At 42.0% G+C, this 25,397-nt stretch overlaps 1 protein-coding gene across 15 annotated transcripts in view; it reads left to right on the top strand.

The window, feature by feature from the left end:
- The window catches only part of PLEKHA5 (pleckstrin homology domain containing A5), a 218,561-nt gene extending 209,807 nt beyond the window's left edge, over positions 1-8,754 (top strand). For 9 of the 15 annotated variants that reach the window (XM_070410614.1, XM_070410620.1, XM_070410618.1 and 6 more), the window contains 6 exons: positions 406-615; positions 1,574-1,714; positions 2,257-2,381; positions 4,034-4,179; positions 5,851-5,956; positions 7,906-8,753. In XM_070410614.1, the coding sequence (XP_070266715.1) occupies positions 406-615; positions 1,574-1,714; positions 2,257-2,381; positions 4,034-4,179; positions 5,851-5,945 (717 nt within the window). In that variant the 3' untranslated portion in view covers positions 5,946-5,956; positions 7,906-8,753. Of the gene's footprint in view, positions 1-405; positions 616-1,573; positions 1,715-2,256; positions 2,382-4,033; positions 4,180-5,850; positions 5,957-7,905 lie in introns of all 15 variants that reach the window. The other 6 variants (XM_070410612.1, XM_070410610.1, XM_070410613.1 and 3 more) reach the window with 2 other exon arrangements.
- Positions 8,755-25,397: the final 16,643 nt, after the last annotated feature.

The raw sequence follows: 25,397 nt of genomic DNA, 5'->3' as shown, positions 1-25,397 counted from the left end.
CTACTTGTCTTTCATGTTACAGTTTCATTAAAATAAGTCACTGATATTTAGAAACTGTGTCCCCTATTTTCTCCTTGTTCAAGTTTTATATAATTTCCTGTTGCATGGGGTAGAATCATTCCAGAGCTGCCATACCCGTTTGTATTTGGCGGGGGGGGGGGGGGGGGGGGGGGGACACCATTACTATTTTCTTTTCTCTTTCTCCTCTCTTTCCATCATAGACTATGCATCACCAATTACCTATTGAGGTTAAAATAATTTGCCTTTCTGTTGTTATATAAGTGACATTCAAAACCTCCACTTTTGATTTTGAAGACAAATGCATTTCAGAACCTATTTTATTTCAACATACTTTTCAGAAGTCACTGTAATTATGTGTTCATATGTTTATCCTTTAATTTAAAGGAAAGACCAAGGAGTGCAGTGGAGCAGCTGTGTTTGGCTGAAAGTACTCGACCTAGGATGACTGTGGAAGAACAAATGGAAAGAATAAGGAGGCATCAACAAGCATGCTTAAGGGAAAAGAAAAAAGCATTAAATGTTATTGGTGCTTTAGATCAGTCACCCTTACAGAGTCCTTCAAACTTAAGGGATAATCCATTCAGGGTTACCCAGGTATATCAGTTGCTTTTAATCATTCTGTGAAAAATTAATATCACTTGAATCTTAGAATCATAGTTACATGTTTTATGGGTTTTCACATGTCTGCATTATGGATAGTTATTTTATATTCTTTAACTGGTATAATGATAAGCTAAGACAACTTAGTATAATGGAAATTCCCTGTGTTCAAAAACCAAAGCTAAGTAGCTTGTTGGGTGCCTTTGCACCAGCCATGGACTTAATCTCCTCTGCTGTAAATCAGGTAATGATTCGACCTGTCCCCTCTCCCTCACAGAGATACTAAGAAGATAAAAGTGCTTTCAGCAAATGTGAAATGCTGTGCAGGTTACCAAGATAGTCCCCAATTCCCCTCCCAATAAAATGTGTATTACTCTGTGGCCTAATTTCACATGACCTAAATTGGAGCCGAAGAGAGCATCTAAATTAAAGCTCTGCTATTCATCTCATTTCAGCTTCAGTATTGTAAACTGACAACCTTTCGTTACTTATTATTTGTTTGTGTGTTACCCCGATTCATAAATCAGAGCCTAGTAGCTTCAGTTTGATCTATCCCTTTTAGCAGACATGGATCAGCTGAACATGCTTCCCCGTCTTCCCAGAAGTCTCCTTTTCATCGAACCCAGAGCAGGCATCACTAATGGAGAGTCAGCCGATTAGCAGTGGAATAACTGCATTCTACAAATTACAAAATGGGTGGTGTTAAAAATAAGAGAGATGAGGATGAAAAAGTGTGGAATACTGCCTTTTGGTAGTATGCCATATATAATACCTAAATAATTAATATGTAGATAACATATAAGTATATTGATATATATTAAATAGATCTTGTTCCTCTTGATTTTCATAAAGAAAGCTTGTGAGTGAAGATCTGGCTTTCTTTCAGAATTAGCAGGTGCCATCTAAATGGTGCATAGTGTGACTCTAAGACTGCTCTGTATCTTTTGGACAGACTCGAAGGAAGGAGGATAACGGTAAGGACCCGGACACTGTCATTAGAGAAAATGATGTAAAGCCAAACCACGAAACTCCTGCAGCAGAAATTGTTCGACTAAAAGAAGCTGAACCTCAAAACACAGATTTCAGTGAAGAGGTACAGAGCTTATGTTAGGACAGATATCCCAAGGGGTGGGGGTAGGATTTTTTGAAGATGAGATCAGGTGGTAATAAGGTTGAAAGTAATGTTTCATTCTGCCACAAAAGGCAAAGATCTAAGCGAAATGATCGGTTTTATATAATTGGATTAATTTAAAACTTTAAAACATGTCCAATCTTGGCTGGATTAAATTGCTGCTGGCCCAATTAAATTTGAACTCTTATATCCCAAAACAACTAACTAAAACAATGTGCTTCGTCCCTTTGGGCAAATAACTTTTTATATTAGTAGTAAAGAATGTTAAGGAGGCATTTTAGATCCTGCTTCCTGGCATGTCAGTTTGGTGCAAATAAACTCATAAAAATTTTTTTTAATGTTAATATTTTTAAGATACTTGAATCTACATTTATATTTCAGTAAGTATTGGACAGCATATGATTTTTTTAAACTTTTATTTAGTAATTATTTTAGATGTACTAATCAATATTATATGTGATATGAATGCCTTGAAAAAGAAAGTCTTTCTTCTTATTCTGTAGTTTAAAAAAACAGAAAATGTTTTTTACGAAACACTTCTCAAGCCTGAGCCAAATGGAGTAAATTCTGAGGAAGTGATGGATAAAGAAAGAAACAAAGAAGAAATGCCAGAGGATGTTTCATACAGGTAATAATTAAGGGAAACAAACAAATCATTCACAGATTTGTATAACTGCTTAAAAAATGGTAAACTTCAGAGTCAAAAAGTCTTGGATTCCAGTCCCAGCAAGCTACATACCTGCTTAAGGTGCAGTTTCCTCACTTAGAAGAATGGGGGTAATAATAATGGTATCTATTTCACAAGTGTTTTGTAAGGATTAAAAAAGAAAATACATGTTTAGCACTTAACACTGTGCTTAGCACCTAGGAAGTAGTTAATACTTTTTTTTTTAGAAGAGCAAGCAGTGAGACAAGGAAGGGCTTAGGAGAAGCCACAGGAGAGCCCAGGCTGGGCTGCTTTGGCTCACTGGGAAGTCAGAGAAAGAGGGGCCTTGGAGACAGGTTCAGGAGGTGAGCCTGGGATGAGCTGCCGCTGCCCATTGCTCCCCTGGGTGCAAGTCTCGTGAGGTCCCTTTGAGCTTAGGGAATACGTGCTTGTGGGAGAAGGAAAGGGGGGACAAAATGGCACAGGTGTGCTCTCTGGAGGCAGAGCGCCTCGATGCCTTTTCTTTAAATGCCAAAAGGCACATAAGCTATAGCAAAGTAAGCACCTCACCATTGCCTTTGTAATGATAGTCATTGATCAAAAGAAGTCTAAGCTGTCTGGTGTTTCAAATATTATAGTGCTTTGCTATTTATTTTTAGCTGTGTTTGTTAACTAGCATCTTTTAGTGCATATCCTCAGTCTCATCCTCCATTTGAAAAATTGCCAGTGTTAGAAAAGAGGAATGCTATGAATTAATGTTATTAGCACTGCCTTTATATTTCAAATTCAATTCTGCTATTCATTGAAGACATTGAACAAAATATTTGGCAAAAGCTGGTAAGAAAAATATCTCTGCTGATTTTTGTTAATAGGCATAGATTGAAACACATCCAGTATAATATGTACATACATATCTTATATAATAAAAGGCTAATATGCAAATCGACTGAACAGTGGAATGACCCATCACTATGACGCGTACTGACCAGCAGGGGGCAGATGCTCAACGCAGGAGCTGCTCCCTGGTGGTCAGTGCGCTCCCACAGGGGGAGTGCCACTCACAGCTGTGAAATCATAGCAGCACCGGGCCTCTAGTACGTGTGTGTGTGTGTGTGTATACACAACATACATACATACGGTACACATAGACAACAGTGTGGGGACAGCCAGAGGGACAGGGAGGTGAGGGGAGGTAGAAGAGGGCAAAGGGGATAAGTGGGGATGGAAAGAGACTTGACTTTGGGCAATGGGCACATGGTGCAGGGTGCAGATATTTCGTTGAGTTGTGCACTTGAAACCTGTATGGTTTTGTTAACCAATATCACCCCAATAAACTCAGTTTTTAAAAATGTCTGAGTTCAGCCTGGCTGGTGTTGCTCAGTGGTTGAGCATCGACGCATACACCAAGAGGTCACCAGTTTAATTCCCAGTCAGTTCACATGCCCTTCTGTGGGCTTGATCCCCACTAGGGGGCGTGCAGGAGGCAGCCAATCAATGATTCTATCTCATTGATGTTTTTTTCTCTCCCTCTCTTTTCCTTTCTCTCTAAAAATCAATTTAAAATTTTTTTTAATAAATTAGAAGGAAAATTAATTGCATTCTATAATAAATTTTAAAACATCTATTTTCATTAGCCCTCAAAATGAGACACAGATCACAAATCATAAATCAGAAGGCCATCCTGAAGAAAATACAGAGGACAATATTCCTGAGCAGGAAGAAAGTGATGTTTCTTATGAACTAACTCCTGAGGCTTCTAAAGGAAACCCAACAATGGCAGGTAGATATTACGCATTTCATAATTTTCTCACTGATGCTTCCTCTGGACCTCTGAACCTATTTCCCATGTAAAGGTTTTAGCAAGAGAGCCACTTAAGCACCTTGACTACAGATGAATCCACCTTTGCCTTCCATGAGCACCTTTAGGAGGGATGCCACTGAAAAGGAGGAAAGGGTGACCCCCACCTAACCAGCTAGGTACACTCGGAGGCTATTATTCTGGGTTGGGATCAGTTCATTTTTGGTTTGGGTTTTGCTTTTAATCCTAACACATACCATACATTCTTTTCTAATAAGAAGATTCTTCAGTACTTGGAAAATTTACCTGTTAGAGTCTCTGAGAGTAGATTCTCAGTGTTCACAAACCTACCACTTTAGAAACTGGATGACTAAATGTCTAAATTGGTAGAATGGATCTGTTTACTCTAGCACAGCCGTGGGCAAACTACGGCCCGTTTGAAATGAATAAAACTAAAAAAAAAAAAAAAAAAAAAAGACCGTACCCTTTTATGTAATGATGTTTACTTTGAATTTATATTAGTTTACACAAACACTCCATCCATGCTTTTGTTCCGGCCCTCCGGTCCAGTTTAAGAACCCATTGTGGCCCTCAAGTCAAAAAGTTTGCCCACCCCTGCTCTAGCCTCTACTTATAGTAATGGATTATAATCCATATCTGGGGTTTTCTTTAATAGTAGAAGACTGTGTTCCATAGCTAAAAATAAAAGAGTTCTGTGCTATTCCTTCACGTGTTTAGACTCCTCACGTGTTAGGACTTTTGGGGGGCGGAGATCATAACACTAATGTATATTACCAGCTCAAAAAACTATTCCTAGTAATCCTCCCTCTCCCCCACCACCCTCCTAATCACTTTGCAGAAGGGTAGGTACAATGAAATTCAGTTATTCAGGATTGTACTTAGGTAGAGCATTTTTTGCATCTGATATGCATATAACATGCAAATTTATCTCATCATGATCCTTTGTAACCAATAGTAACCGCTCTCTCTTCCTTTGTCTCACTATCACTTATAAGGTGCTGTACACAGAAATTCTCACTTATTTTTTCATTGTCAGTGACACTTTCAGTTATTGTTGTGGCAGGTCTGGGTCAAAGTGGTGTTATGGCTGTATTAAAACCACAACGTTTAAACTGTAGTGTATACCCGCATGGAACTAGAAAGGCTTTTAAAAGTGATTCACTGCTAGACACCTGAAAATTGGCTTCAAAGCAAAAAAATCCTTATATAATAAAAGAGTAATATGCAAATTGTTCCCTCGACCGGAGTTCCACTGAAGTTCGACCAGGGGACAGGGCAGGCCAGCCAACTGCCGGGGGCCCCGCCCACTGCCGGCCTGGCCCAATTGCCCCGCCAGCCGGACCCCACCCATGCACAAATTCGTGCACCGGGCCTCTAGTATTTTTTTTTTTTTCCGTTTTTATGAGATACAGTTGACATATAACACTGTGTAAGTTTAAGGTCTACAAGGAAGAAAAAGCTTAAACAGTGTTCCAGAGACATTTCATACTGAATACTCAGTTCGCAGATTAGAAAGTAACAAATCAAATGCAACTATTACTTCCTCCTCAAAACATGTCCTTCACAGCATCAGCTTTCCTTCCCCAAGTGTCTTAAAGATGTTTCTCTTCTCGCGTTTTCTCGGTGTTTTAGTGAAAAGTCTGCCCTCCTCTCCGGAGTCCTCTGCATCCCCTGGCCCGCCCGCCCAGCCGCAGCTCACGGAAGGATCGCATTTCATGTGTGTGTAGTTTCGGAGCAAGTACGTGGTTTCCCTCGCGCTTTCCCCGTAGACTTTCTCACCGACGGGAATGGTATTCATTCGCTGGTTTAGTGAATAAAAACGGAGATTAATTCCGGGCCAGGCTTAGGGATAGTTGGCAGAGCAAGTATTGGAACCACGGGCAGTAACTCACGTTTCCACCGTTGGCCCTTCCAGTGATTGGCTGTCTTCCAATGTCTTCCAGCATTTTCCCTGTCTCTTATTTCATCTGTAAAAACAGCAAAACCTGGCCGGGACGTCCAACGCCAAAACAGGCCTCACAGTGTTTTGCAGCTGTGTTCCCATTGAATGTTCCTTTTCCACAGTCAGGTCTCAGAAGTCTGTTTAAGTCATTACATGTCGATTGAGTAATGTTTCTAAGTTAGTTTGACATATCTACCGTATTGGGAGTTTGTTAATTATTTTAAAGGACAAAGAAATGTTTAGATGGAATATTAAAATCTTTAAGACATATCAGAAATTATTTCTGAATTAAAAAATGTTTTTTAAGACAGGGAAGTAGTTACTCAGAAAGCCATGGGCAGGGAAAGAGAGAAGGAGAAAGCCTTCCTTGGAGTAATGTTCCTTCAATCACAGTTTCAGATCTGAGAATAAACCTTAAATTATTTAAACAACACTAAATGCTACCTGCACTTCTGTGCGTGTAGATATACACTGTTTTTAACTTGTCAGAAGATCCGTAAGGTATGGAGTGAGCATGTTATGCCCTTTTCTGCATTTTTTTCCCTCAAAATATCGACCAGATCTAGTAATTTTTGTGCCTTAGGGTGACCGCCAGTTTCTGTTACATAGTTATAAGCAGCGAAAACACCTTGAGACGTGAGCATCGTTAGTAGCACATCGCTTGATTTCTAGATTCTCAGAGTACGGGAACTAACCCGACCACGTCTATTCAGTGGGCTTTTTTTCTAGAGCCCCCTCCATTCACACCGTTTGGCAGCAGCTATGACCCGCACCCTTCCTTTCACCCAGAAGGGTTTGTGTTGAACTGTCTTATCCTATTTGTAACTTTTGTTTGAGATTGTGTCTATCTGGAGCCCTGTCGGTACAGGATTGACATCCTTTCTGGAGTCACAAACCATCTATCTGTTAGAGTCTTACCTATGCCTTTGCCTCTGTCGCTCGAGAATTTAAACTTTTAACTTAATATGTTGAGAAGTGACAGTTCTCACTAGTGACAGAGTCACATCCGGCAGAGGAATAGTAAGCACTATGCTCCTCTGATGCCTCCTGTCTGAAGAAGTGATCAGGGGCCCCTGTCCGTCTTAGTGGAGAAATGTACATTAGAAACTTTGCTCCTTACCTTTTGGTTCGATAAACAGGGTACAACTCTTTGTACACAGGCCATTCTGGTAATAACAAGTGTTCAGTTAAAACTCAAGCACATTTCCAGGTTCCTTAATTTGTTATTATTGGATTTCGTTTTGTTTTACTTTTATTTCCAGAGCCACTAGCATTACACACTAAAATGAGGTACAGTTATTGCCTGATAGTTTCCAGTCCTGTGGCATGCAGCCACCACGAATAACGAGTGACACTCAAATGTGGTTATTTTATATCTTTGTATTGTGCCCATGTCATCTTTCAGAACTAGTAGTTCTGGCAGAACCTAGGAAAGTTTTACACACGGCACTGCTATGCAGGCAGCTCGCCACATTATTACATGTGAAGTTATGCAAATCTTTGCTCATTTTGCTGATCTTTTGGGTTCTGAATTGCTCTTTTAATTGCATTATGCTTCTTTGCTTTGTGCATTGAGCTTTTGGAAATGAAGAGAGAATGTCCTTTAATTGTATTATGTTTTTGGATTTTTCAAGGCCATGCTTGTCAGTTCTATTGTTACGGATTGTCAGCCTTAGTTGCTTTAGGAAAGGGTCATTCATTAACTTGCAGGTGTCAAAGTAAATTTCCCTCTCTTTGTTTTTCAGCTACACTGACTTCCGTGGAAGCTATTCAGACCTAAGGACCCGGGCCTTCGGCAATGTGAGAAGATATTGTACAGTATATTTTAAATCTATGAAATTCATAGTTCTGATGCTTTCGGCCACAGAGCATCGTTTTATCACTTCTGGAAAATGTTTATTCCAAAACAGCTTTAATGGCCCATATGTGCACTCCGTAATCTCAAGGTTATTATTCTGACACCAGCTTGCTGCTATGATTTCAGAGCACATAAGTCAAGGTGCTTTTTCCTGTGTGGTCCACAGCCAGAGCTCACTTAGTTGCTGATTTCCAGATTTTGATGTTTCTAAAGTCCAGGTGGAGTCATATTTCCTTTTTCTTTTCAGTACATCATTTTAGTTCTTTCCAATGAAGCTTGTTTTGTTTTGTGTTTTCCTTCCATTTTGGCTACTGCAAGGCTTTGTTTCTCACTTGATTTGTAAAAATTTTATATATATATATTTAAGATGTGCCATTTTATTATTGCTAAGTGAAGTATGTCTCGCTTCCTGCTATAATTATTTCTCAGTCAGATTGCAACGTCAGCAGTTACTGCCACGCTCTCGTCAGCTTAAACACAAATGTTATCGCTTACTGTTTCTTGAAAAACAATTTAAAATGTGGGTATTTTGAAGTACTGGGCTTATACTTCATTGGAATAGATGTGTACAGCAATAAGCAGGTTTTCAAATCCAGTACTTAGTTTGTGTACAAATGTAATTATGTTCATTGTGTATATATTATACAATGAGCACATGTAATGTATTAAAGGCTACTTACTATTGTTTAAATGCAAATGTTCATATCTCATTTCTTTTTTTATCATGTTAAATAAATGTTGATGTTCTTAAATCACTTGTGTTAGAATTTTTGCTCTTTCCATCTAAAATGGCAAGCCCGAGAACCAAGAGTCTTCTAGAAGGGGGGTGGGAGGGGTGGGGGGAGTATGTTAATCTTATCATTGTAGAGAACATCACCAGAAGGACCTTTTCCGTCATGGAGCCCAGCCTCCCCTGTCAGGTTGAGGAACTTGAGGCCCAGAGAGATAAATTGCTTTTTGGCCACAGTTACATTTCATGTAGTGACAGAATTTGGGACCAGAATACAGTTTTTCTGACTTGTCCCCTAAGGCCATCAGCTCAACACCACTGGGCAAATTTAGTTCTCTGAGGTTTCTCTACCTCATGTTGTGGAAACCAGCTCCAAGCATCTGTAGTCTCACTCTGCTCCGTGGTTTGCGCTTGGGGGAGCCAGGGACGGTCCGGAGCAGAGGGTCATTTCTCCGACATGAGTAACTAGAAATTGTTTCATCATAAGTAGGACCCTCAGAGATCGTTTTCTCTTACAATTCATTCTTTGCAGATGTTCACGCTCTTCAGAATCAATTACACTTTCTTCCCTCCGTAGCCTTTTGTCCGTGCTCTATATTGTTCCCAGTGTGTGAGGAAATTTGACGCTTTTGGATTCCTGTATAAAATGGCTGGAACTGAATTGGCAGCGGTCAGTCTTCCTTTTTTTTTTTTTTCCATGCTATATTAAAGAGGATTTAGATTTCATTCAAAACGCAGATGTATAAAATTCATCTGCACCAAACTAAATCACTCAAAAAGAAATGCAAATAGATACAGTCTGTACTGTAGGAGGTCAGTGAACAGAGAGGTTAAATGGGAGGCTAGCATTTGGCTCTCTGTGTCCATTAAAACATGTTTACACCTATCAAAGATGACACACACAGGTCTTCTCAAAGGAAACCGTGGACAAATCATGTTTCCCTGTAGCTATGATATGGTCATTGTTAGAGATCTTTTGTCAGTGTGCGGGGAGAGTTTCTCTTTGGTTTTCGTTTGGGGCCTTTTGTGGGGCTTTTTATGTTGGATTGTGTGTGTTTTGCTTTGGTCTTATTAAGCACAACTTTTTTTTTTTAACTATTTCAAGAAGGAAACATATCCCATCCTGGGGTACCTGGAAGCCTCAGGAGTTTGGAGAAAGCAGCACAAAGGAACTGTGATTCTTGTCAACATTTTAGAAAGCCAGATGCTGACCGTATATTTGCAAACAGTAAGTCAGCACAGGCTTGTTAAAAACACATTACTGGGCCTCAGCCCTAGCACTTCTGATTTAGCCAGTCCAGCGTGGTCCAAAAATGGGAGTTGTAATTCTAACAAGTTCCCAGGTAATACTCATGCTGATGCTCTGGGCACCACTCTTTGAGAATCACTGTATTGCATGTTGAGTTTTCGTTTTATTTATGTGTGGTGGAATAAAATTAGGGTAAATTCAGGAGTTTTTATTTATTTACAAAAATGTGCACAGAGTGTAGGAGAACTAAGAAAGATAATGGAACAACTCACCCTGTGGCCCAAAGGGACAAGGGCAGAAGGAACTGGAACCCACAGAAGAGAGTCACGTGAGAGAAGCCCTTACTCTCTATTCAAGAGGCAGAGCCAGCCCTAGTGTAGGCGGCCCTACAGGGACTGATGGCACTGGCTTAGCGCCCGGTTTCTTGCTCAGGCTCCCATTGGCCGCACTCAGTGGGATGCAGAGGTCACAGGAGTTGTGTGGGGGGTAGCTGGGAACTCTTGGGGGTTTCCGAGACCTTTTCAGGAGAGCCTTGAAGTCGAAGTTATTTTCATAACAACACTAAGGTGTTATTTGCCTTTTTCACTTTCATTCTCAGTGGTGAAGAGTGGTGTTTCCCAAAGGCTCTCTGACCTGAGAGGTTTCAACAGATTGAGTGCAGAAGCAGATGTGAAAAATCTAGTTGTCTTTGTTAATTCAGTCAGTAAAGAGGTTAGCAAAGATGGAAAGCGATGTTTTTTATTCAGAAGTATGTTGTTTATTCTAACATGTAGTGGGTTCATTTCTGTTATTTTAGATGAATGCGTAAATATTTTAACCCCTCTCCGCTTTCATTTCTACTACAGTAAATGCCAATAGATATAACCCACAAAACAAGCTACTTAGAGTCAATCATTGTTAAACATGTGAGAATCTTGAGACCAGAGATTTGAGAAACCCCCATATAGTTCTTACTGGTCAGCCTCCTGTGGCAGGGCACAGCTGAAAATAGCTGATCCAGAGGGACAAATAGAAGATATCAGCCCATCTTGCCAATAAAATGCTGCTTGCTCTTTTTTTTTTAATAAGGCTCACTTTTTTTGTTGTTAATCCTTGCCTGAGAATATTTTTCCATTAATCTTTTAGAGAAAGTGGAAGATAGAGGGAAAAACAGAGAGAAACACATTGATTGGTTGCCTCCTGTATGAGCCCTGACCAGGGCCCCAGCAGGGGAGGAGCCTGCAACCAAGGTACATGCCCTTGACTGGAACTAAACTCTGGTCCCTTTGGTCCGTGGGCTGACACTCTATCCACTGAGCCAAATGGGCTAGGGCAGTAAAGTTCACTCTTTTTTTAAAAACATTTTTAATTGACTTTTTTAGACAAGGAGGGAGAGAAAAAAAATGATGTGAAAGAGAAACATCAATCGATTGCCTCCCACATGTGCCCCCCACCGGATGGAACCCGAAACCTGGGCCTGCAACCTGACCTGGAATTGAAGGCGCCACCTTTCAGTGTACAGGTTGAAGCTCCAACCGCTCCAACTGAGTCACCAGGCCAGGGCACTGCTTGCTCTTTTCGCTTGCAAACCCCGGGGTCTGCTCCTTGAATTGAAAACCCCAATGCCTGAGTGCCATCCAGAGCCTGTGGGTCCTCCTGAGGCCCTGCGGGCTGTGAATCAGCCATGGAAAATGCTTCAGAAAGGCAGTGTCCAGACATGCAACAGTCTAGAAAGGGTGAGGCTCTCTTCCCGTGTCAGCTGCCACACACAGTTTTGGCCATTCCTTGATCTCCAGGTGTACTTGGATGTTGTATCTAGCCTTCATGCCCAATTCAGACTTCCCATTCTCATTAGCCTGAGGTGATTACAAAATCAGCAATTAAAAGTGGGTAAATGAAGATCTATTCCATGTCAAAATGGAGTAGGACCCATGAAAAATAACTATGTCATTATCTATTCAAATTATATTATTTGAAATATGTGATTTATACAGAGACATTTGTGTTATTTATAAGAAATTTCTATTCTCTGCCTATTAGCTGTCTGGTTCTGCCTAACATAAGAAAATGAATGACTCATTCCTTAGTATTTGAAGGAGCAGCTAAAGCTGTCTAGAAAGTTGTTGAGAATTTGCCCTAAGTAGCAGATGCTCCAAGATTTGCAGTTTTGTTTTTGGTTTGTTTTGTTTTGTTTTTTTTAGAAATAACATCTCAACTACATTCCTGCCAAGTGTGTTGTGTTGTGTAGGCATCTGGAAACTGCCAAAGAGCAAGCCTGAGACAGCTCATGCTTGTCATATCCTACTGAAAAGTGACAGGCAGGTCATGGAGTTGCTCGCTTTTTTTTTTTTTAATCCTCACCCGAGGATATATTTTTGTTTTCATATATTTTTATTGATTTCAGAGAGGAAGGGAGAGGGAGAGAGAGATAGAAACATCAATGATGAGAGAGAATCATTGATCTGCTGCCTCCTGCACGCCCCCTGTTGGGAATCAAGCCCACAACCCGGACATGTGCCCTTGACCAGAATCGAACCCGGGACCTTTCAGTCCGCATCAATTGCTTCCTGTGCAGGTGCCCTACCAGGAATTGAACCCTCCACCTTTTGGTGTACGGGACAACTCTCCAACCAACTGAGCACCTGGCCAGGGCTGGAGTTGCTAGCATTTTAAACAAATTGGCCTCTAGCCATGTCCCCCAAAACTGCCCCTAAGCAAAGATGAGGGAAGCAATTCCTTCTAGAAAGGTCTCTGGTCTAACTGAATTTTATGAAGATATACAAGCTTTCAATAAACATTGAAACATGCTCATTATTAGTGGCTATCAAAGATATACAAAACAATGACATTATTTTTTTAACCCATCATTTTGGAAATGATGCCCCCCCAAAAAGTGTGATAATGCAATATGGTATTGTGCACTTCAACATTTCTCAAGAGGTGAACTTACACAATGTATGTCAGTTATATCAGTAAAGCTGGAAAAGAATTAAGGGGTAGATCTCATGGTAACTGTTCTTTACACACAAACACACACACACACACACCAAAAACTACCCACAGAGGGATTCAAGGACACTCAGGAAGTGTTGGATGTCTATTACCTTGATTGTGATGGTATCATGGGTGTTTGCATACATCTAAACTCATCAAGTTGTGCACATTAAATGTGTGCCATTCTTCATATGTCAATTATACCTCAATAAAGCTGTGTTGGTTTGTTTTTTGTTTTTTTAAAAAAGAGTGATAGAGCCCTGACTGGGTAGCTCAGTTGGTTAGAGCATCATCCCGATACCCCAAGATTGTGGGTTCAATCCCCAATCAGGTCACATAGAAGAATCGACCAATGAATGCATAAATAAGTGTAACAACAAATCAATGTATCTCTCCCTTCCTCTAAAATCAATAAATTAAAAATGTATTTAAATAAATAATAAATGAGTGATAGAGTTAGCAGGGTGTAGAGAAAGGAGTATATTCATATGCGGTTGGTGGGAGTGGCAATTGATAAAACCTTTCAAAAACCTTAAGAATGCACCCTCGCCGTAACCGGTTTGGCTCAGTGGATAGAGCATCGGCCTGCGGACTAAAAGGTCCCAGGTTCAATTCCGATCAACGGCATGTACCTTGGTTGTGGGCGCATTCCCAGTAGGAGGTGTGCAGGAGGCAGCTGATCGATGTTTCTCTCTCATCTATGTTTCTAGCTCTCTATCCCTCTCCCTTCCTCTCTGTAAAAAATCAATAAAATATATTTTAAAAAAAGAATGCACCCTCTTTGACCGGCAATTCTTCTAGGAATTTACCTTAAAGAAATAACCTAGTGAATCTTTTGTACTTTGGTTTGTTAGTGGTTCAAATAAGGGGTCTATTTGTCTCCTGTCATAAGAGGGCGGGAGCCCAGGGTTGACTGAAGACTCGCTGGGAGATGCTCTTTTCCTACTCTGTGTCAGCAGTGACCTCGACACTTTGGGCAGTGCCGCCTGCAGAGAGCAGGAAGCCCGACAGGCATCCTCCACTGCTTCCATCTGTCTCATTGGCCAGAACCAAGTGACAGGGCCACCTGACCTGTAAGGGTGTCTGGGAAAGCAAGTGCTTACCTTTCCAGCTTTTAGAATAAAGGAGGGCAGTGAGAAGGGAGTTGAAGTGGGTGTTGAGTGAGCCAAGCTGCAAAAAATACCCCACAACCCATATGTCCACCAGGAGGGAGTTGATGAACTAAATTAGAGACTTTCCATTGTACACAGCCGCTTACTGCGGTGTGGTTAATCCCGTTCACTGTGTACTTAGTGAAAAGGGTAGATTACAAAATAATATGTTCCACAGGATTCCATGTTGCTAAAAAATGTTACATGTGTATCCTATACATTCACAGGAAAACCTGATATACATGATAATGTTAATAAAATCCACTTGATGAGGCCTCCTGCCCTTCCTCTCTTCCACCCCCACCCCCAGCTGTGACCTCCATATCTTAGCCATAAGTCTTTCCAGATTGATTCAAAGCCAAGAATAAGGAGAAAACCATAAGTCATTTTGGAAAACACAGGCGTTTGCAGTCTGTTACATTTCACTTGTCTTTCTAAGAGAACAAACTCCAGCATTTCCTCAATTGGCTGACAGAACTCAGTGGGTGAAGTCAGGTGAGAATTGTTGCAGGAATAGACTCAGCTCAGAATGGCGCAGAACCGGATGCTGCAGGACGACGGGCCAGAAGGAAGTCCTGGGTGAGTGTGCTAAGAAGAAGCTGTTTGTGAATTGGTCTGGGAGAACTTGATACTGTGAACGTGTCAGCTCCGAGGAAATCTCAGGAACCGCAACATTAAACATGGGCTCTCCTTGGAGTGTCAAGTGTCTTCCTTTGTTCGGCTGCTGATGGGATGGTTCATAAGTAACTTACGACATTGCAATAGACCAGTGGTCGGCACACTCATTAGTCATGGGATGGTTCATAAGTAACTTACGACATTGCAATAGACCAGTGGTCGGCACACTCATTAGTCAACAGAGCCAAATATCAACAGTACAATTGAAATTTCTTTTGAGAGCCAAATTTTTTAATCTTAAACTATGTAAGTAGGTACATTGTTCTTAACTTAATTAGGGTACTCCTAAGGCTTAGGAAGAGCCCAAGGGACCAAAGAGCCGCGTGTGGCTCGCGAGCCGCAGTTTGCCGACCACGGGCTAGGAGAACAGAAGAAGGACTAGGTGGGGAGATGAGTCGAGGCTGGTCTGCTTTGGCTCACTAAGAAGTCAGAGAAAAGGGGACTTTGGGGACAGGTTCAGGGGATTTGCCCAGGACAAACTACTGCTACCCACTAATGCCCTAGACCAGGGGTGGGCAAACTTTGACTCGAGGGCCACAATGGGTTCTTAAACTGGACCGGAGGGCCGGAACAAAAGCATGGATGGAGTGTTTGTGTGAACTAATATAAATTCAAAGTAAACATCATTACATAAAAGGGCACGGTCTTTTTTTTTTTTTTTTAGTTTTATTCATTTCAAACAGGCCGGATCCGGCCCTCGGGTCGTAGTTTGCCCACGGCTGCCCTTGTCCGTGGTCGGCAAACTGCGGCTCGCGAGCCACATGCGGCTCTTTGGCCCCTTGAGTGTGGCTCTTCCTAAGCCTTAGGAGTACCCTCATTAAGTTAATAACAATGTACCTACCTATATAGTTTAAGTTTAAAAAATGTGGCTCTCAAAAGAAATTTCAATCGTTGTACTGTTGATATTTGGCTCTGTTGACTAATGAGTTTGCTGACCACTGCCCTAGGTGCAAACCTTGTGGGGTCCCTTAGAGTTCAGGAGGTGCAGGCCTGTGGGAAGGAGAGGGGAGAAGAGGGGAAAGGTGCCGGCGTGTTCTGGGAAGGAGAGCGCAGGCTGGACCTTCCTTTTGAGGGGTTTTAAAGGCTGGGCATTCAGGGTAAGTCTTAGGGAGGATCTCTATGGACTATTCATCAGTTTTGTGCTGATGTGCCAAAGTGAGATTTAGTCCCTTAACTCAGTGATGGCGAACCTTTTGAGCTCGGCGGGTCAGCATTTTGAAAAACCCTAACTTAACTCTGGTGCCGTGTCACATATAGAAATTTTTTTATATTTGCAACCATAGTAAAACAAAGATTTATATTTTTGATATTTATTTTATATATTTAAATACCATTTAACAAAGAAAAATCAACCCAAAAAATGAGTTCGAGTTTCACCTCTGACACGCGTGTCATAGGTTCGCCATCACTGCCTTAATTTCATCTGTCCTTGGGTTCTTGCTATCTATCTTCCTGAGTGGGGTGATTCAAGCTATTTACCCTCTGGTTGGGGGAAGAGAAGTGTAAACCATTTACTCTTTTTTAAAAAATATGTTTTTATTGATATTTTTAGAGAGAGAGAGGAAGGGAGAGGGATAGAGAGATGGAAACTTCAAAGAGAGAGAAACATCTATCGGCTGCCTCCTGCACATCCCCTACTGTGGACTGAGCCTGAAACCCGGCATGGGAATCAAACTGGGGACCTCTTGGTTCATGGGTTGACGCTCAACCACTGTGGCTGGGCAGCCATTTACTCTTAAGTGCCCTTGGTTTAGGGAAAATAGGAATATGATTTAACTTCTATTTGACTATCTGTCTCAGTTCCCCTAGTCTGCTTGTCCTGGCTTACTAGCCTGTCTCAAAAGGAGGTGTGATTGTTTTCAAAGTGACAGCAATCGATTCTCATAAGGTTCCTGCAGATGAACCAAAAGGAGAATCGGCACATACCAGTACACTTTGCGGAAAGAATATATGAGCCCTGACCGATTTGGCTCAGTGAACTGAAAGGTCCCAGGTTCGATTCCGGTCAAGGGCATGTACCTTGGATGCAGGCACATCCCCAGTAGAAGGTGTGCAGGAAGCAGCTGATTGATGTTTCTCTCTCATTGATGTTTCTAACGCTCTATTCCTCTCCCTTTCGCTCTATAAAAAATCAATAAAATATATTTTTTTAAAAAGAATATATGAACTGTGGTCCCTTTACCTCCTTTTACAAAAGTAAAAGTAATCCGGAAGAAAAAGGAAGTAAAGAAGCTAAAAATCTGGAAGCAACAATAAAGATATAAACATGAGGCCCTTGTCAGTTTTCTCAGTGATTAGAGCATCAGCCCAAAGACTGAAGGGTCCCAGCTTTGATCTGGTCAAGGACACGTACCTGAGTTGCAGGCTCAATCCCAGGCCCCGGTGGGGGCACCTGTGGGGGGCAGCAATCAATGTGTCTCTCTCACATCGATGTCTCTGTGTCTCCCCCTCCCTTCCACTCTCTCTAAAACCAATGGGAGAAATATCCTTGGGTGAGGATTAACAACAACAAAAAAGATATAAACATGAGGATTGGGGACAGAAAGGAGCAAGGACTAGAGGGTAGATCAGGTTGAGACTAAGAAGATAATGAAGGAGAAGGACACTCAAGTTTATTGTTCACTTAGCAGCTTTATAAAATAGTGAAACCCAAAGAAGATCCTCTTTAAAATCAAATGATAAAATGTTCCTGACTATTGGTATTTCCTAAACTATCTGCATTTCTTAGCCTTAGCAGATCAACAGAATCATTTGGGGCTTGTTTTGTTTTAATGTAAATTCCTGAACCCCATTATCCCAAATTTGTGATTCACTAAGTCTGAAATGTAACCAAGGAAGCTGCATTTTTAAAAATATATATTTTATTGATTTTTTACAGAGAGGAAGGGAGAGAGATAGAGAGTCAGAAACATCGATGAGAGAGAAACATCGATCAGCCGCCTCCTGCACATCTCCCACTGGGGATGTGCCCGCAACCCAGGTACATGCCCTTGACCGGAATCGAACCTGGGACCCTTCAGTCCGCAGGCCGACGTTCTATCCACTGAGCCAAACCGGTCTCGGCGAAACTGCATTTTTTAACCATTTAATTTTTTAGATGAACTATTAGTAGGCTATAGTTCACATAAAATAAAACATACTCATTTTAAAATTACAGTTAGGTTTTGGGTGTTTTTTTGGCTAATATATATATCCATGTAATCTCTACCACGATCAAGATATAGACCATTTCCATCTGATGAGGCCTCCTGCCCCTAAGTGACCTCCAAATCTAAGCCATAAGATTCCCTAGATTGATGCAAAACTAAGTAGAAAGAGAAAACCATAAACCCCAAAATATTATCAATTACTGAGAGAACAGCACTGAGAGCTCCACTCTGCCTGCCTCTTGGAGGTGCAATTATGAGCAAAAATAGATACGGCCTTCACACACTTCCAGTTTGGGACTAACATTAATTCAATCATGTGCTCGTTTGTTCTGGTAAGGGCTCTACAGAAAGATCGCTTTGTCGTGAGAGCACATTAGAGACTCGATCTGATCTAGCAGGCATGGTGGTGGTGGGGAAGACTTTCTCAAGGAAGCAGATTTGAGCTGAGATCTGAAGAATGAGTTGAGGTTAATTCATGGAAGGGACAGAAGCAAGGGGCTTAAGATGAGGCTTTGGCGGTCGGCGGAGCCTGAAATCCAGCCGGGCCTGATTGTATAGTCTTCAGGCTCAGAGCAATGGAAAAAGTGCTGAGGTGTTTCAATAGGAGATTGACATGATCAGATTTGCCTTTTCAATAGAAAACTTGTCATTTTTGTATCCTCTTACAATGAGAGGATTCCACTGCCCTGATAATAAATGCCTAAAACAACGTGTTACGGCATGAAAACTTCACACTAATACGAGCTTAAAGAAGGGGTGAGGCTGGAGAACAAAGGGCAGAAGATACACACAATGTGGCTTCACCTGTAGGAAGCATTAAAACACTCAAGGAGCCCAGCCAGTGTGACTGGGTGATCAACCTATGGACCAGGAGGCCACGGTTCGATTCCTGGTCAGGGCGTATGCCCAGGTTGCAAGCTTGATCCCCAGTAGAGGGTATGCAGGAGGCAGCTGATCAATGATTCTCATCATTGTTTCTGTCTTTCTCTCCCTATGCCTTCCTCTCTGAAATCAATACAAATATTTCTAAACACGTGGGGAATTATACAAATACACACACAAACACATGAATGTTGTGAAAGTATAAAAGATATATGAGGAAATGATAAATACCAAAATCAGGATAGTAGTTGCCTCTATGGATAATACTTATTACAGATAGAAAGAGGTGAGGATAATATGATTGGAGAGAGTTAGAAGAGAGACACAACCACATGTGTTTGTATTTTTTATTTTATTTTATTTTATTTTTTGTAATATATTTTATTGATTTTTTACAGAGAGGAAGGGAGAGGGATAGAGAGTTAGAAACATCCATGAGAGAGACACATCGATCAGCTGCATCCTGCACACCCCTTACTGGGGATGTGCCTGCAACCAAGGTACATGCCCTTGACTGGAATCGAACCTAGGACCCTTCAGTCCCCAGGCCGATGCTCTATCCACTGAGCCAAAATGATTAGGGCTGTATTTTTTTAGTATATTTGTTGGGCCCAGCCAGTGTGGCTCAGTGGTTGAGCATTGACCCATGAACCAGGAGGTCACAATTGGACGTCAGGGCACATGTCTGGATTGCAGACTCAGTCCTCAGTAGGGAGTGTGCAGAAGGCAGCCAATTGATGATATTTCTCTCTCTTCGATGTTTCTATCACTGTATCCCTCTCCTTTCCTTTCTCTGAAATCAGGAAAAACATATTTTTAAAACACATATATGCCTTTCCTGTTCATTTTATTTTCTAAAACTCTCTTGATTACATCTACTTAGTTTCATCCTCATTGCCACTGACATTTCCCACCTCAATTATTATACCAGCCTTCAAACGGAACACAGACTTACCTCTTACGTTCAATCTTTTTCTTTGTCATCATATTACTGTCCTATTTGTAACCCGTTAATGAGGGCCCTATTAATCTCAGACAAAAGATAAGGTGTGTTGACATGGCTCTTACCTAATTGAAACAAATTTTTTGTGTGTGTGTTTTTGTTTGTTTGTTTGTTTGTTTTTTAAAGAATTTTGTGAGTTTATTTGAGCCAAACTGTCAACATATGTCGGGAAGCAGAACCTCAATGAATTGAGATAATGCTCCCACAAATTGTTATAAACTGCTTGCTGCTAGGTTAGGTCATATAAAATTACCTTTTCTGTACATTAGTAACAATCAATCAGCAACTTACTGTGGTTCAGTGAACTCAGGCCAAACACTGCTCTCTACATATTAACTAAATGTATACATATGAGCTAAATTTAATTCTTGCAACAAATTGGTAAAGGAGGCACTATCATTTTCATCATTTTACAGATGAGAAAAACTGAGATACAGAGACGCAAAGGACTTTACAAGTGACTTGTAGAGCCAGGATTAAAAAGCAGACAAGCCTTGCCTAGCTGGTGTGGTGCAATGGTTGAGCATCGACCCAGGAACTAAGAGATCTGGATTTGATTCCCAGGCAGGGCACATTCCCGGGTTGTGGGCTCGATCCCCAAGGGGGCGTGCAGAAGCCAGCCAATTCATGATGTTTCTCTCTCATAGATGTTTCTATCCCTCTCTCTTCCTCTCTCTAAAAATAATAAAAACATATTTTAAAAAAAGAAATAATTGTCCTAGCCAGTTTGGCTCAGTGGATAGAGCCTTGGCCCGTGGACTTAAGGGTCCCAGGTTCGATTCTGGCCAAGGGCATATGCCCAGGTTGTGGGCTCGATCCCCAGTAGGGGGTGTGCAGGAGGTAGCCAGTCAATGATTCTCACTCATCATTGATGTTTCTATCTCTCTCTCCCTCTCCCTCCCTCTTTAAAATCAATAAAGATATATGTTTTTTTTAAAAAATATATACATAAATAAATAAATAGCAGGCAGGCCAGGCCGGTGTCCCTGTCAATGTGGCTCAGTGGTTGAGTGTTGGCCCATAAACCAGGAGGTCATCATTTCATTCTTGGTCAGAGATGTGCCATGTTTTGGGCTTGATCCTTCTCTTTTCCTCTTTCTAAAAAAAAAAATCTATTAAAAACAAACAAACAAAAACATTACGCTAAGTGAAAGAAGCCAGACATAAAAGGCCAAACATTCCATGACTTCACTAATATAAAATATGTACAATAGGCAAGTTCATAGAGAAAGAAAGCAGCCCAGCCAGCATGGCTCAGTGGTTGTGTCAACCTATGAACCAGGAGGTCACGGTTCGATTCCTGGTCAGGGCACATGCCTGGGTTGTGGGCTCAATCCCCAGTAGGGGGCATGCAGGAGGCAGCCGATCAATAATACTCTCTCATCATTGATGTTTCTATCTCTCTCTCCCTCTCCTTCCTCTCTGAAATCAAAAAAATATATATTGAAAAACAAAACAGAGCTTGACTCAGCTTAGACCTCAGTACTTCTAGATGACTTTCTTTTTTTTAAAGAAATATATATTCTTTTTTAAAAAAATTAAATCTTTATTGTTCAGATTATTACAGTTGTTCCTCTTTTTTCCCCCCATAGCTCCCATCCATCCGGTTCCCACCCCACCCTCCGCCCTCCCCCCACCCCCCACACTGTCCTCATCCATAGGTGCACGATTAAAAGAAATATATATTCTTTTATTGATTTCAAAGAGGAAGGGAGAGGGAGAGAGAGATAGAAACATCAATGATGCCTCCTGCAGGCCCCCTACTGGGGATCAAGCCGGAAACCTGGGCATGTGCCCTTGACCAGAGTCGAACCCGGGACCTTCCAGTCTGCAGTCCAACGTTCTATCCACTGAGCCAAACCAGCTAGGCTAGATAGCTTTCTTGACTGCATTATCCCTCTTGGCATGAAACACCCTCCTTGTGTCCTTCCCAGCCTTAGCTTCTCCCCTATCATGGCACATAGTAACCTTGTGAGTTCAGCAACTGTATGTATCATCCTTGTAGCCCCACGGCCTAGCAGAGTGCTTTGCCCGCAGTAAATCTTTACTGAAGGAATAAGTACGTAATAAATGTGGTTTTTTAGTAATCAAATTTGATTATCTCTCTCTGCCCCAAGGCTACAGGAATGTGGGGTCACAGATAGGGAAAAAGAACAACAGGAAATGCCTTAACTCTCTAAAAGTCTGACCCTGTATTTAAGAGAACAACACATTCTAGTGGGAAGGTGAGACCCACCCAGCTCCTCCTGCTCCAGGTAGAGCATTGCTCCCGGCGCCATCAAGATAATCTTGTCTTTTCCAATCTTCATAACAAGGCCGAAAGGGAAGTACTGAACCTCCTTTAAGGTGTGCCTGGCTGTCTCTTTAGACTGGGGGTGGAAGCTGTGCTGAGCCATCGCTCCTGTGATTAGGACACATTTATATGGAAAAGAGATTATCTAGATGGGCCTGATCTCTCTAAGGAGCCTTTTAAAATCATGGGGCATTCTCTGCTGAGCAGCCGGGGAGATCAGAGAGATCTCATGTTTGAAGGACTCACGGCCACGCTATTGGTGGTTTAGAGATAGAGAGGCCACGTAAGAAGGAATGTAAGTGGCCTGTAGGAGCAGAGAGCCGCCCCGGGCTGACAGCCAGCAAGGAACTGCTGCCCTTATTCCCACAGCGACAAGGACCTGAGCTCTGCCAACAACGTGAATGAGCTTGAAGGAGAATCTTTCTCAGAGCCTCCCGCTAAGAGCCCAGCCCAGCTGGTAACCTTGAGTTTGGCCTTGTGAGACCTGAAGCAGAGGACTCAGTGGAGCCCACCAGGACGTCTCACCTACAGAACTGTGAGTTAATACCTGGGGGTTGTTTTAAGCCCGTAGATTACTAAATACCGGGAATAGAATTCTAAATACAAGACTCAAACTTTAGTATTTAAGTTTTGGGGGGAGGACTGGGTCAATCAGTTACCTATTTTTTAAAAATAATTCTTTATTGTTGAAAGTATCACATATGTCTCCGTTTTCCCCTGCATTGACATCCGTTACCTATTGAATTCACTGTAAAACTGTGCAAAAGAGAACCCTTTCTCCCCCCACATCTCTAAAAAGGGCAGAGAGAGAGGGTATGCTTCCAAGTTAAATGACTCTATTCTACTAACTTCAGAAAACAAGTGAGACCCTTTGCCCCAGAGGCAGGATGCCTGTTTACTACTCTGCTGCTCTCTGGCAACACTGTTCAATTTCTCATAATCAATATATTCTTCCATTCCTTCTTGCCTTCCAAGTGAGCCTTTCACCCTATGCTTTCCGAGCCCTGAATTAACCAGAGGACACTCCTGAGGAATTCCGCAGCACGTGAGACATATTTCAACCCTGACAGCTAACCTTAGTGGGTCAGCTTGTCCTTATTGCGTAGGGCCTTTTAATTAAGAGAGTAACCAAATTCTGAGCTATTAATGTGATATTAATAGTAGATTTTTTTGTTGTTGCTGGAATTACAGTGGGAGCTCACGACCCAGCACTTGCTTCTGTCATTATATTCCAGCAAAGAAAAACCCAACTCAACTTGGGGTTGTGAACACCCAATGTAATATACAGATGACGTATTATAGAATCGTACACCTGGGAGCTATATAAGTTTATTAACTAATGTCACCCCAATAAATTTAATAGAAAAGAAAACAAGGAATTCAAATGATGACCCAAATCTGTTTACGGCAGTGGTGACGCTGACACTATACATATGTCTTAAATGATGTGAATGTGAATCCGTTCCAAAGATCGCCTTTGGTTGGCAGCAGCAGGAACATCACCGGGTGTTAGACTGGTGGGGTCAGACTGGACTTGGGCTTAGCAACCCCGGTACTTGGGTTCTGGCTAGGAAAACATTCAGAGCCAAGACTCAAACTATAAGAGAACATTTATTTGGAAAATCACAGAGGTAGATGAAATAATTCGTAGAAGAAATGGACTTAGGAAACAAGTTATAAAGGTAAAGGAAGGGCCTTTGGAGCTTAGAAGTGAGTAAGGTAAAGATGCCGGGGTGGGGGTGGGGGTGGGGGTGGGGTGGGGGACAGGGAGGAAGGCGTGGGCATGATCCCAGGAGAGGGAACCAACGGGGTCCTCAATCCTAAGGGTTTTAACGCTGGAGATTTTAGGCAAGGTCCCTGGGGAAGATCTCAATAGAATATTCAGCAGCTTTCCAGGTGTGTCCTTTCAGGGTTGGGGTCTCCACTGATGGATTGGTGGGGGCCAGGGCAGGGGGTCCTTATTCAATGCAGCCGGTTCTCTGGTCAGCCATGGGTTGCTGGTCTGGTTTTACTGCTTCTCTGGACCTGGAGCTGAAATACAACTGAGGCCTAGATGTTATCTCTAAGGAGGAAAGATCTAGGCATTCAAACCACATGACCAAAGATATGCTAGAGGAGGAAAGGTCACCCTGGGGACAAGGTCCTACCCTACAATTGTCCCGTTGCTAGGCACTCTGAGCTTTCCACCCTGGTGACCTTCTGTACCTGACCCTTGTCCTTGCTCTACTCACATCTGTTAACTGCCTACCACACTTTGAGAACCCACCATGTCTCCAGCAGTGTGCTATGTGTTGTGTAGGGTATGTAAGACACAGTTCCAGCACGAGACACTCTGTTAGTACTGCTGCAGCATGGGGGACACCCACAGCTTCATTACTTTTCTATACACCCTCTCCAGTTGCACAACCATGGTCCCTCCCTTTCTCCCTTCCTACCAGAGACCAGTTCTTGAGCAAGGAGAGTGGCATGAATCAGACAGTGGTCCCTGCTTACAGTTTACCCAACCATCTACCCCCCGCCCCCTCAGACAGTTTATCCCCCCTCTCCTCAGTCAGACAAGCTTCTCCCAGCGTTTCCTCATGTGATTATAAAGAAAGTGGGAAAGTGACCCAGGTCTGTACCTGGCCCTAAGGAGACTCTCAAGATGGTAGTTCCCTTTTCCTCCTTTCCATCCGACTAAGGCTGTGATAGAGGGGCTGTGTGTTCAGGAAGTTTGACTCCAGATTCGAACATTTAGTAGACTAAAATGATACTGAGTAAAAGGGGAACTAGACACTTAGGAAAAGAATGCCTCTTTTGGGAGAAACATAGCTTTTGGTTTGTTTAATAATGTAGGCTCAATGGAACTACATATTCTGTCAGGACAGAAGACTGTGATTTCTCTAGAGAGAGGGCCATTAAAAGATGACTTCTCTACCAAATTCTTATTTTCCCTCTAGAGATTACACCCCACCTAAAACATCCTGCCTTTGTTAGCTGTTTCTGCTGCTTGCTAAATCTTGCCTACAAAGATGTTAAACAAGTTACATATTAATGAATCCCAGTCTTGCTGGATGGGAAGGTGAGAATAGCGTGGGTTATAACATGGTTTTAAAACTCTGGTTGTATATCAGTTAAATCAATCAATCAATCTAGGCATGTTTGTGGTTCCCAATGGTCACCTGCTATTCTAACAAGGAAACAGACTCATTAATGTGGAGACAGATTTGGAAATTAGAGGAAAAGCTCAAGGATTTTTTTCTACCCCTACTATCTAACTTATGTGAAATAC

This window comes from Myotis yumanensis, unplaced genomic scaffold, assembly GCF_028538775.1.
Source record: "Myotis yumanensis isolate MYYU_CA2020_CCGP unplaced genomic scaffold, mMyoYum1.0.hap1 SCAF_3, whole genome shotgun sequence".
In the NCBI taxonomy this organism is placed as follows: Eukaryota; Metazoa; Chordata; class Mammalia; order Chiroptera; family Vespertilionidae; genus Myotis; species Myotis yumanensis.
The sequence above is the reverse complement of the archived record's forward strand: the minus strand, read 5'-3'. Positions and strand labels throughout refer to the sequence as shown.